This window comes from Nelumbo nucifera, chromosome 2 (assembly GCF_055504915.1).
Source record: "Nelumbo nucifera cultivar China Antique chromosome 2, China Antique-T2T, whole genome shotgun sequence".
In the NCBI taxonomy this organism is placed as follows: Eukaryota; Viridiplantae; Streptophyta; class Magnoliopsida; order Proteales; family Nelumbonaceae; genus Nelumbo; species Nelumbo nucifera.
In genome coordinates, this window is record NC_142650.1 from 60559224 (window position 1) to 60571610 (window position 12387).

Here is a 12387-nt window from a genome sequence, read left to right on the forward strand (position 1 = left end):
AATGGCCCTTATATGAAGTGACAAGACCTGGTTTATATTTCAGATTGATTTTGGAAAGCTTTTTGCTCTTTCTTGGTCAAAACAATCCAAAAAAATAAAATAAAATAACAGTGGAAATATATGGCTATTGATGTTCGAACTATGTTTTTGTTAAGAAGAAATAGACTCCACTATCTTGGCAAAAAATAAAAAGGGAAATAAAAATATGAAAGAAACAACAATTCTGATTTTCTGAGAATGTTGTATAGTTTAACACCAGAGATAAATTCATCTTGGTTCATGTCTCAATCGAACACAGATAGCTGCATGGCATACACTGTACAAATTACAAACTACAAATGGGTTTAAAAAAGAACCATATCTTCTTCATCAATAACAAAACCATGTCATGAAATAGAAGGCATTATATTCATTCAGCTTTGTCTAAATCTATAAACAACATAGCTTTAATAATCTCATAATTTCACATTACCAAAGTGAAGTAGCACCTGAAATATTAGAGCTCTCCCAGACCTCAATGCCTTCCACATCTTCTCGACTGACAAACAATCTATCTCCTCCACCTTCCATCCTGTTTATGATCCCTCTCTTTGAGTCCTCTACCTTATCTACAAAATTCCTTCTATATGACCCTTGCTCAAATACATTTTCTATCATTCCTTCTCTCTCCTTGATGCGAGACCATACCTCCAGCTCTCCATCTTTACTCACAAACACCTGGCCTCTGTAACAGTTTATTATGCTATTCCCTACTCCAACTGAATTTCTGATACCTGGATTGTTGTCTTCCAAATAAACCCAGGGATCATCACTCAAATTGCGTAAATCAGCTACCCCTATGTCGCCTGACTTTGAGCACACCTTGAAGATGGCAGACTTTTCTATATCAACATCCACATCAGCAAAGGAGTCCACAAACCTGTTGCTTCGACCTGAGCCTGGTTCATTTGTTTCCCAAACCATCTCGCCTGATCTTGTGTCCCAAAGCTTAATGTAACCAGAGAAGCCAAACGCACCAGAACTTACTGCGCTGGAGACAATAACACTAGACTCTGGGAGATAAATTAATTTTCTTGGAACCATGTTTTTGGTGGAATTCCCAGATAGGCGACCAATCTCCGACCTGACCTGGAGTGTTGATTTGTCTATCACAAGGATACAATTCTCTCTGTGTTGGCATTCGAACGAGGCAAAGACTGAGTTAATTGAGTCAGCAATTGCAATGATTCGCCCTTTGTATATGCGGGGATCTGATGGATCTGTCCAGTGGACTGACCCAACATGGCGCCCACCAGAGAAATCGTAGAAGTGGAGGCCAGCGGCAGTCTCAGATCCAATGGCAGCAGTCTCTGGCCATACATGCCGAATTGATGTGATCTGCTCGAGGTGTGTCCGTACGGTTCCGGTGTGTGTCAAATTCCAGTCGTAGCTGGAGATCTGACCACCATGGGCAATCCAGACAGAACCATCACCGGCGCCAGCAGTGAAAGAAGATGAAAACCCATCGGCAGCGGGTCGGATTGTGGCAACGAGTGAGGCATCAATTCCAATAAGTGGGGATGGCGCCATCACTGATTTGAGGCGGGACTCAATGCCATAATATAGTGCTTCGTCGGCAAGTTCTTGTTTGGAGAATCGACGAGCAGTAGAAGGAAGCCGGTTGGAACGGAGAACAGAAAGAAGGACTGAGAAAATTTCAGGGTCCCGATCTATAAAAACTGGGTTTGAATCATCAGCCTCTCGAGCTGCTAGAGCTGCAAGAGTAGAATCGGGACCACCGGCTTGGATTGTTGAAACAGTGGTTTCAAATAGCTTACCACCAACATTTAGCTTGATCTTCCTGTTATCTGGTCCAATTTCTGGGGTAAAACTGGAATGACTCTCTTCCATCTCTGGATAACACTGAGGATACGATGAATTGGAAAAACAATGAAAGCTAAAAGGGACCTCTTTTTATTCTTGCAGGTTTCGTGCTTCCAGTGCTAACCCTCAAAAGTTTCTTTCTCTTTAGCACAGTACGAAGAACGAGCATTTCTTCTGAATTCAAGAAGATGTTTAAAACATGAAACCAATCCCCAATTCCCAATTATAGAGAGGGGGGGAAATATAAAACAATAAACCAATAAGTGGTACCTGGAAGAGTCGCCATGTTCGGCCTCTGGATCCGAAATTGATACTCTTTCGGTTGCAGAGAGAACAACCCCAGACACTCCCCCGATTCTTTCATCAGATGCAAACGTATCCAAGATTTTCAAACCCTAGAATCTCATTCCATATGGCTGCGGACCTGCGGTTGGTTGCAATGCAAATTTTATTTGCACTGATGCAAAATTACGGTAGTGCAAATGATTAAGGTCCAAATTTTAATCTATTTTTGTTTCAAATCTTAAATAAAGTAAAGGGTAAATTACAAAGTTCCCTAACGAAATATATTTAAATTACCAAAATACCCATCAAAACTTTCTGTATTTTCTGTTCATTGCCTTTTTCTCTTAAAACAACCTGTTTTTCTAAAATTATCAACTCAAATCCAATAATTCTTAAAAACATCCGATCAAAGTAAACCTTTAATATCCATTCGATCTTACAAAGCCGAGTTCCGTTATTGTACCAACCGTTAATAAGAAATTTATTAATTATGAGATCTTTAACTCTGAAAACGAAGCAGGAGTAACCTAACGTTTGCAGAGTAGTGTGTTATGATTCTAGGACCCCCTTTGAAGCTGCTTGGACTACTTGAGCTACGCTCCAAGTTTTGAAAACAATTTTGCCTAAAGAAATTTCTTCTTCCATCCGCAGTATACAATTTGAGTAGACAGGTTAAAGTTAAAAACACAGCGGCAATGGCTTAAAGTTTCTTCCATCTTCAGGGATCACCGACAATGGGTTCATTGTTCGGGATATGACGTTCGAAAACATAGCGAGACCTGGAAGCACCAAGCAGTTGCCCTCCGCTTAGTACAAGAGTATATCTGATACTCTCTCTCCATGGTATCCGAGAAAAACCTGGTTTGGCATGATGAATGAATTACAGTCAAGAAAATCAGCGATCGGGCTCCCAATATATCGGTCCTCTGCGGCACCCGGCGACACTTCTCCTCCTCTCTCCCTTGTTTCTTCTCCCTCGTTTCTTCTCCCCCTTCTACTGTATCCTAACCACTGTTCAAGATCTAGCAATCAACAGTGTTACCATGTGGGTGATCTCTTCTCACCGTTCTAATAAATATGGAAAGGGTAATTAAAGAATTTAAAAAAATATAAACAGTTAAATGAGAATCTTTTTTTGAGTTGATTGACAGACAAGGGGTTTTTGTCTAATGGCCAAAGTACAAGGGTGTCTTTAACGCAAAATAGATAAATAAATAAATAATTAATTAATTAATTAAAAGGGAATTGACCCCATAATACAATTAGGGTCTTTGTAATTTACCCTAAAGCAAAACAAAATTAAACAAGAACTCGCATTCTTTTCATTTGCATTTAGGTTAGTGTAAATAAAATTGCATTGCAACTAAACGCAGTCTATGCAAAACTCATTATACCCGCTTGGATCGGGTTTGGAGGATCAAATGCAGGTTGCAGGGACGGATCAAATCCCATTCCAAAGGCTTTATTTGGAATTGGCGTAAAACCTCATCGGTGTAAAAGTACATCAATGAGGTTTTACACCAAACCGTAAAAAAGTGATCGCTAAGTTTGAAAAGCATGAATTCAAAAAGTGTGGAATAGCATTTACATCGATTGACGTAAAACTTTACAATGTGATGAGATTTTAAATCGATTTATGAGGTAAAACTCCACTCCCCAAGTACTGATAAATCTAAATCGAGTGGAGTTTTACGTTGATCTTGATTTACATTCCTTTCAAACGCCAATAAAATTAAACTAGCATAAATATTTATGTCGATCTTGATTTACATCGTTTCCAATGCAGCCTAAGGCTGCAAGTGGACCTGATCGAATCAAATCTTTTTTGTTAGGTTTCAAATTAAATTTGGGTTGCAATCGGATGTTGAACCGACTGTTGGCTTTGCGGTAGTGGAGGGAATTACTGTCGGTAATATTAGTAATACATGTTGCTGGTATTGCTAGAACTATTAGACCTATTGCATTTTGACTTGAATGGCCCGCACGTAGTGTGTTAGGTCGTCGAATTGGGATTGCCCGACTCCGGGGAGAACCACTAACGGTTCAGCGAAGGTTGCGTTCACCACTGGAGGGAGCGAGGTGTTCACCTGTGTAGCGTTTTGTGGCGCGGTCAGTGTTGGGACCCCAACCGTAGTAAGCGGTATGGTGAACTGACCAATGCACACTGATGGAAATTGAGATTGCCCCCCAGAGACGTTCATTTCAGTGCTCTGTTCGACGTGACTGGAAGATGTCATTGATTTCAGATGAGTTGTTGATTGTGAAGAAGGCTTTTTGATTGTCACCCCACAGACGACGCCAATTGATGTAACGCGATCTGACTGCTCCCTACTGGAGGGTGATCTGGCTTCCAATCGGACGATGAGCTAATCAAATCTGCAGAACAAGATCAGAGAACCCGGTGTGGCTAGCCCGGCGAGGTCGCTCCGATGCTTAAGTTAGTAAGTTGTTGCGAGTTGAATAGCTTTGAGAATGTAGAGGGCTAGAGAGCTAGAGAGCAGAGAAATCACGCGTACCTTGTGCCCTCGAGGTTGGAGCCTTTATATAGTTGAGTCCTCACGGGTTTTGCGGGTCGGTTCCGTGGTCTCCGTTACAATGGGATTCGTTTCCGCTTTAGTTGGGAGATAACGCTATCAACTAATAAAGCTTATCAATTCCTCCCGAATCGGGCGGGGAGGAGATAAGGCTTGCCCTTATGCGGTGTGATCCCGCGGGGTTTGGATTCTGTTGGAGAGATTTCCGGGGTCGTCATGTAGTGGTCTGGATCGGTATCCCCTAGCTGATACTTTTTAGTTCCGAACTGGACTAAATGCCAAAGTGACCCTGTGTCGAGGTGGTTGGGTGTCCGAGCTCAACTGTTGTGAACTAGGCATGTCAGGCTGAGCTGTCATCTCTTAGTCAGATAGCGTCCACGTGTCCCCTTTTCACTAGGTTGGGCCAAATCACCCTTCATCAAATACCATTAATAAATAAATTAAAAAATGATCAAAATATTATATACTATTAATAAGATTATGAATTAACAATTACTTTCACATTGTAACTTTTACAAACTTGAATGAGTATAGCACAACTACAACATTTAAACCAATTTTAGTGATAGATGTAGGGATGCAAATGGGTTGGGTTAAAGGTAAACCGGTTTGATCCAATCCTATATCTTAGGTCAAGGTCAGCTAGGGTTTTGTTATACCAGTTCTTGTGTTTTGAAGTGTGTTATAAAAAAATTTAATTGAAAATTGTGAAATTGATTGCACTCCACCTCATAATTCTGAATTTAACTGCAGACCTACAACAATTCAAAATTATAAATACCTCCACCTATAACACCCAACTCGTAAATTGGCATCAATTTTGAGCTGGCACCTACCCCAATTGTACGATAAAACTAAAATTTCTGGGGGTGGACTAAACAGTAAAAACCCTATAAAAATTTGTGGGTCGAGTTAGGTTTGGTATTGAGTTGAATCCTATAATGTTAGGGTAGATTTAAAAAAAATGTATATTATTAAGTCAATCATATCAGATCCGGGTGGGTGCATTGGAGGCTGGAGGGTTAGATTAGGGTGAAGGCAAATTCATACCAAACCTGATCCATTAACATCCATAGATAAAGTTGGATCCATATTCGAATCAGGTTATAATAGATCAGATAGGGATGGACCCATATTTGATCCAATTATAAATGGTAATGGTATTAAATTTTGAATTCAAATTCGCAAAATTTAATACCATTTGCAACCCTACAATTTTTTTTGTGTGTTGTCCAAATGGAGTATCTAACTTTCATTCTCCCTCCCATATAATTATTACTTGTTAGTAGACCTGTTCATGGGCCGGGCCGGGCCGGGCTCAAGCCGGGCTTTTGCTCTTTATTAACATAAACTTTTTAGGCCCGAGCCCGAGCCCGGTCCGAGCCCGGCCCTCAAAAAAGCCCAAAGTCTGGGCCCGAGCCCAAAGCCTGACTCGGGAGTCTGAGTGCCGGTGCCGTTTGAGAGAATGGTGCCTGTTGAGTTCGCCGATTCCTAGGAGTCTGAGCGTGAGAATAGAAACCCAGAAAGTGAGAAAATAGAAGATGACAACAGTGCCGGCTAGAGAGAGAGAGAGAAAGAGAGCTCACAACTCGAGAGAGAGAGACGATCTAGATCTGGTGATGCTAGCCGCCGGTGCGGCGGTGCTTGAGTTCGCTGAATGAAAACGGTGCACCTGGGTTTTGGTGGCGCCGGTTGGAGAGAGAACTGAAAAGATAGAAGACCTAGTTCTAAGAAGAGAGAGAACTGAGAATGAAAAGAAAGAAGATGAAAACGGTGCCAGCTAGAGAGAGAGAGAGAGAGAGATCATCGCCAAAGAGAGAGATGACTAGTTTTGGTGGAGTCGGCCGTCAGTGACTGAGTTCGCAGGTGCAGTTGGGTTCACCGGTTCTGAGAGTTGAGAGGGAGAAATGAGAGCCGCTTCTGAGAGTGAGAGTGAGAAAGGAGAATGAAAAGAAAAATTTTAAGTATTTAGGATTAGGGTTAGGTAGTTTAGGAAAAGTCGGGCCGGGCTTGGGCCGGGCTTTTTTAACAAATCCCGAGCTCGGCCCGTAAAATAGTCAGGCTCGGGCTTTTAGGCCCGAGGTCAAGCCCGCAGGCTAAAACACATGCTCAAGCCCGTCCAGGGGTCGAAACGGGCCGGGTTGGCCCGTCGGGCCACCCGACCCATGAACAAGTCTACTTGTTAGAGGTTAGGGGTACAACTTGGATGGGCTCAGGTTGAAAATTTGCTAGGCCCAACCCAAAAGCTTGGACTTGATGTAATTTAAATTCTTCATTTTTTGTGGGCATGATATGTCTAATATGGGGCGTGTTGTATCATATCTACAAGCATGGGATGGGGCACAAGTGGTAGCTTGCTAAAATCTTCTTATTGCTAGTATAGGTCAATGACTTGGTAGTATCCATCCAAACTTTTTGACAATTTTCATAGGCTGTCCAAATAGTTTGGACCACTATGATATATCCAATTACACATAACTTCTATATGTCTATGTTTTTTTTTTTATTGAAAATTTAGAAAAAATCCAATAATTATATAAACAATAACTTCTATATGTCATAAATGATTTTCAGTGCAAAAAAGAACTATAATATGGACCTATCAAAGATCGATTAAACTCATTGGTCTAAAAACAATTTATTGTCAAAAATGAAAGTTTTTCTTATTTTTAGGAAAATTTAAAAATCAAAATTCTTGTACATATTCTAAATTATTTTCATGGTAAGAGAGAATTATAAGATGGGCTATCAACGATCCATCTTGTAAAGAAATTTTAGTAGGTTGGAAGCCCAAATATTATTTGATGTAATATTATTAAAGTTATTGTATGACATTTGTATGTTGTATATTGCTGGTATCGTTGGTTGTAATGTATTTCTTTATATAATATAAATTATTAAAATGTGCATTTCAACCTTAAATTTATTATTATTGATGTATTTATGAAATTTATAAAAATTTTCAAAACGTACACATTATATTTCTACATTATCTATATATATACCAAACGTATCCATATCCAAGCATCTCAATTTAATGGTATAATACCTATATTTTGAACCCTGATTACACACTAGGGTACTACAGAGCTGGGTACATGTTAGGTCCACTAACCTTACCACAGAGAGCTTACAGTTGTGCGTATTCAATCCCATGCCTCCATAGGAGGGACACCGAGTGACCATCTCAGCTACTGAGTCATTGACAGTTACCCAACTTGTACCAAGTTGCCTGATTTGGCCACAGTGCTAAATCTATCTTCATAGGCACAACGGTTCAACAATTACCACACTTAAATTGTTGAAAGGAAGAAGATAGATCAAACATCATTATAGAAGTACATCTCACATGAACCTACCTGAACTCCAAACCTGAAAACTTATAAATGTCAGAAAGCATAGTTCAAGCAGCAGGAGAATAGTCAGTGGATTTTCTATTTACAACATTAACCACACTATGAGAGTCACACTCAATCAACAACCTAGGAATACCAAGCTCCAAAGTAGAAAAGCAACATTCTTTAATGGCTACAACTTCAGCATATTCTGCTGATTTTGCCTTACAAGGGCCACATTGCTAGCAAAAAATAACCAAATATAATCATCCTTTATCAAAAAACAAAAGCCACTGAAGCCTTGGTTCGAGGAGCTACCATTAGATATATAGACAGACCTGCCACCAAAAAACCGCTTATCTGGCTGAAACTTCAAGTCATTAACTCATTATAGAGGGAAGTAATGGCATTCTTGCGGGGAAGCTTTTCTCACTTCCTTCATCCACCTGTCCACATATAACAGAAAAAGAACATAATCAGGCATAATACATCAAAGGCAAAATCATTTTTGCCTTTCCAAATAGACCACGACATAAATAAAGAAACAAAAAATGTTGTCACCACCACCACCAATCTGCAAATTAAATTAAAGGACTGAAAAAGTTCAATGTTTTTGAGAGTCACTCCTTAGATTACTTCCAAACCAAACAGCCCTAGCATGCTCACAATAAAAAATCACATGGGCATTGCTCTCTTTAGCATTTTCACAAATGGGGCATAACTCTGAAATGTCAATCCCTCTATAAGCCAGAACTTGATTATTTGCAATTCTATTATGGCATCATTTCAAAATGAAATGCTTGATTTTTGGAAAGACTTTTCATATTCCAAATCTTCTTCCAATGGACCCTATCTAGCTTGTCATAGGTAGGGGTGGATTTGAGTCGAGCTGAGTCGAGTCGAATATTTGGTTCTTCGAGCTTGGTTCGTTGAAACTATGTTAGGTTCGATTCGAGTTAGAGACTTGAGCTCAAGCTCGTCTCGGTTCAAAACTTGCAAGTTCGAGTTCGGCTTGGCTCGAGCTCGATTGCAAGCCTTATTTTTTTTTCTAAAACATAAAAATCATACATATAAAATTATTTTTTATTTTACGTACAAAAAATTAAGAATTATAAAAATTATTTATTATTATACATATAAAAAATAAAAAATATACATATAAAACGTTTTATTTTACATACCAAAAAATAAGAATTATAAAAATTATTTACTATTATACATAAAAAATAAAAATATTATATATAATAAAAATTATTTATTATATATATATGTATGTATATAATAAAAAAATATTTATTTATTATACTAAACGTGTGAGCCTCACGAGCCAAGCTTTATTGGACTTGAACTCAATTTAAACTGAGCTGAGCCAAACTTTTCATGGGCCGAACTCAAATAGCTCATGAGAAGCACGGCTCATGACCACCCCTAGCTAGAGCAACCCGAATTGATCTGATCTGCCAGCATACTAGAAGGCACATGATAAGCAGATTTGATTGAAAATTTTCCTCTGGGGTCCGAGGTCCAAATCAGCTTTTTTTCACCTCCCCCCACCCACCCCAAGCCTTGGGAGGTTCATATCACATATCTTGCTTACCATTATTGGGTAAAAAAGTTCCTTAGATCTTCCACTCATTCCAACATATTGGGTTTGAGGGTCAATCAGATCACTCACCCATTTAAGGTTGGCCAAATTTGTTCTGGGGCCCATAGGCAACTCAAATATCCACATATCTTCGCACTTCGCAGATGTCCATCTTGTCTCCGTTTGCATGCTCTTTCTTTCAAAACATCCCTACCAGCCATCAAGCTCTTGAAACCCTACGAGCAACTCGATGGAGGCACTAAACTCCAAAAATTTTTATTTCTCTAGCCAACTTGGGGAGCAGAGCCAAATTAAAGGCATGTGGATGTCTGAAGTCTAAACTACCACACAATTTGCTTTTACCAGCTGATCCAATTTATTTTCTGCCACCACATAGAGATTGTCCATGTAGGTTCAGCGGGTAGAGAATTTGTCATTGGGCCACGGCCCATGGGTCAATGGTCCGGCCGCCCCATTTGCCTGGTCAATTCCTCAAATAAAATTTGGAAAACAAAAAAATAAAAAAAAAATTGAAAAAATATGTCAATTTTTTATAAGATATCTTGCCTAAGATAAACTTAAATCAATAAATATTATAGGTTACGACAACCACAAACACATGTATTTGGGGTAAATTTGACTTGACAATGTCATAATAACAATAAGAAGAAGTTCAGATGAGTAAAGTAGGTCAGGGCTATTTCTATCATTTAAAATTATTGATGAGTGACAAAGACTTGACATAAGGGTAGTAGTTTACAACATCCAAAGCAAACTAGTAGGGATCCAATGAGGTATCCAAAAAATAGGGAGAATTGCCACAACGATAGCTAATTGTGTGTTGAGGGGATTTACTAGTCTTCAAACCAATGAACAAAGGCATTAATGGTTTTAAAATAACTTCCTCATATATGTAATGCCAGTGGTCGCCTTTAGTCGTGTAAAAAAAATGAATAAATTTTGAATGTCCTTGAATCCCCAAGAAGAGGAGAGAGAGAGAGAGAGCTGGGACACTAAAACTTGTTTGGGCACAATAATTTCAAAATTTAGATGGAGAAAGTGGTGAAGGAGATTTAGTTGCTATCTCAAAGTATAAAAACATCATCAAAATTTTAAAGTTGACCTAATGGGTACTATTAACCCAAAACTACACAACCCATTTAAATCTATCCAATGGGTGACTCACAGACTCAGCCCATCATTAAAAGGCAAAAGGCCAGTATAGGTGGATCGGTGAAATGGGTTGCCAATAAATTCCTACCTTTAATTACATATTATTTAATTATAAGAAGAAAAACTATGTAGAAGATTAGAGAATGTCCAAAGTATCATATCGAATAAGATCTGTTTGGTTCGTTGGAATAGGGGTCTAGAATCAGAACCAATCATTTGGTTGGGCGGAAAGGGAATCTTATCATCTAGGGATGGATTTGAATTAAACTAAGTCAAATACCTGACTATTCAAGCTTGGCTCACCAAAAGAAAATGAGGTTCTAGTTCAAACTCGAATTAAAGACTTGAGCTCAATTTTAGCTCGACACAAAAGCTCATAAGTTTGATTTTGGCTAGCCCAAAGAATATGAGCTCAAACTATAGATTTGAGTTCAATTTTTGCTCGACACAAAAGCTCACATGTTTGAGCTCAGCTTGGCTCGAGTTCAATTGTGGTCCAAGCTTTATATAATATGTGTGTGTAAACATGTATTTTGTCACTAAAATAATGTGTAATTATTTTTACATGTAATATATGTATATAATTATTATTTTATGTTTAATTTATATTTTTTAATTATGCTTTTATTTTTTTTATTTGTAAAAAAATTTAAATATTATTATTTGAGGCCAAAAGTTTTTTTTAGAGAATAGTGTGGGTAAAGAGCCATTGGCACCTTGGGATACATAGATTTCAAAAAGTTACCCAAAATTCAAAAAAAAAGGATCACTCCAATAGAACATCTAAGAACAAAGCTATGGCTTCTGGAAGTTTGTATATACATTGAGTATGCAACTAATAACCTAGTGACCAGGGGCGGAGGTAGAAAATTTTCATGAGGGGGCCAAAACCTAAAGTGGCTTAGGGAGGGGGGAATAAAAAGCTCCCCTGGGTCCCCTTGGCTTTGCCCCTGCTAGTGGCCAAGTCAAATAGGTCAATGGTTCAATGGCCCAAATCAGATAGTCTTTTTACCAGGTCAATGATTTTGACCAAAAGATGGTTTCATGCAAACTAGACTTGGAATCTTGACCAAATGATGGAATGATTCAATCATCCAGGCCAATGATGGATTTAAAACACTAATTCTTATTCCAATTTTGATTTCTATGTGAGTTAAACAAGCGGGGGAATAAAGTATTCCAATTCCTATTTTAGTTTTGACTGTGAACCAATTGGACCCTAATAGATTTATTTTTATCAACCTAAAATATATTTTTGTCTTTACTTATATACATGCATAGCAAATGCGGGAAAAAGAAAAAGAAAAACTTGAAAGGGTAAATAAGAAGAGAAGTTAAAAAGAGAGAAATTTGAGAGATGACTAATGAAGGTGTATAAGCTAAATTTATAACTTGTTAAATGTTTTTTTAAACTAGAAGAGAATCTATGCAGAATTTATTGCTTCCTAAAAGCCAAAGAGAAAGTGCTTCATTTATGTATAAAAAAATGAGGGTCACTCAAATCAGCCCATGCCTCTAGAAAGAAAACCTAAAACATATACACATGGGAATATGTATCAAGTGTAACAGTCATAAATGCAAATCTCAGCAAAATCTATCTCTAACAGCCAAA

At 38.4% G+C, this 12387-nt stretch overlaps 1 protein-coding gene across 1 annotated transcript; it reads right to left on the reverse strand.

Moving 5' to 3' along the window:
* Window positions 1-206: 206 nt before the first annotated feature.
* On the reverse strand, window positions 207-2270 carry LOC104612474 (BTB/POZ domain-containing protein). Its single transcript, XM_010279895.3, has 2 exons — window positions 2134-2270; window positions 207-2037 (listed from the first exon to the last, which is right to left on the reverse strand). The coding sequence occupies exon 2, from the start codon at window positions 1888-1890 to the stop codon at window positions 469-471; it is 1422 nt and encodes a 473-aa protein (XP_010278197.1). The 5' UTR covers window positions 1891-2037; window positions 2134-2270; the 3' UTR covers window positions 207-468.
* Between the last annotated feature and the right edge of the window lie 10117 nt (window positions 2271-12387).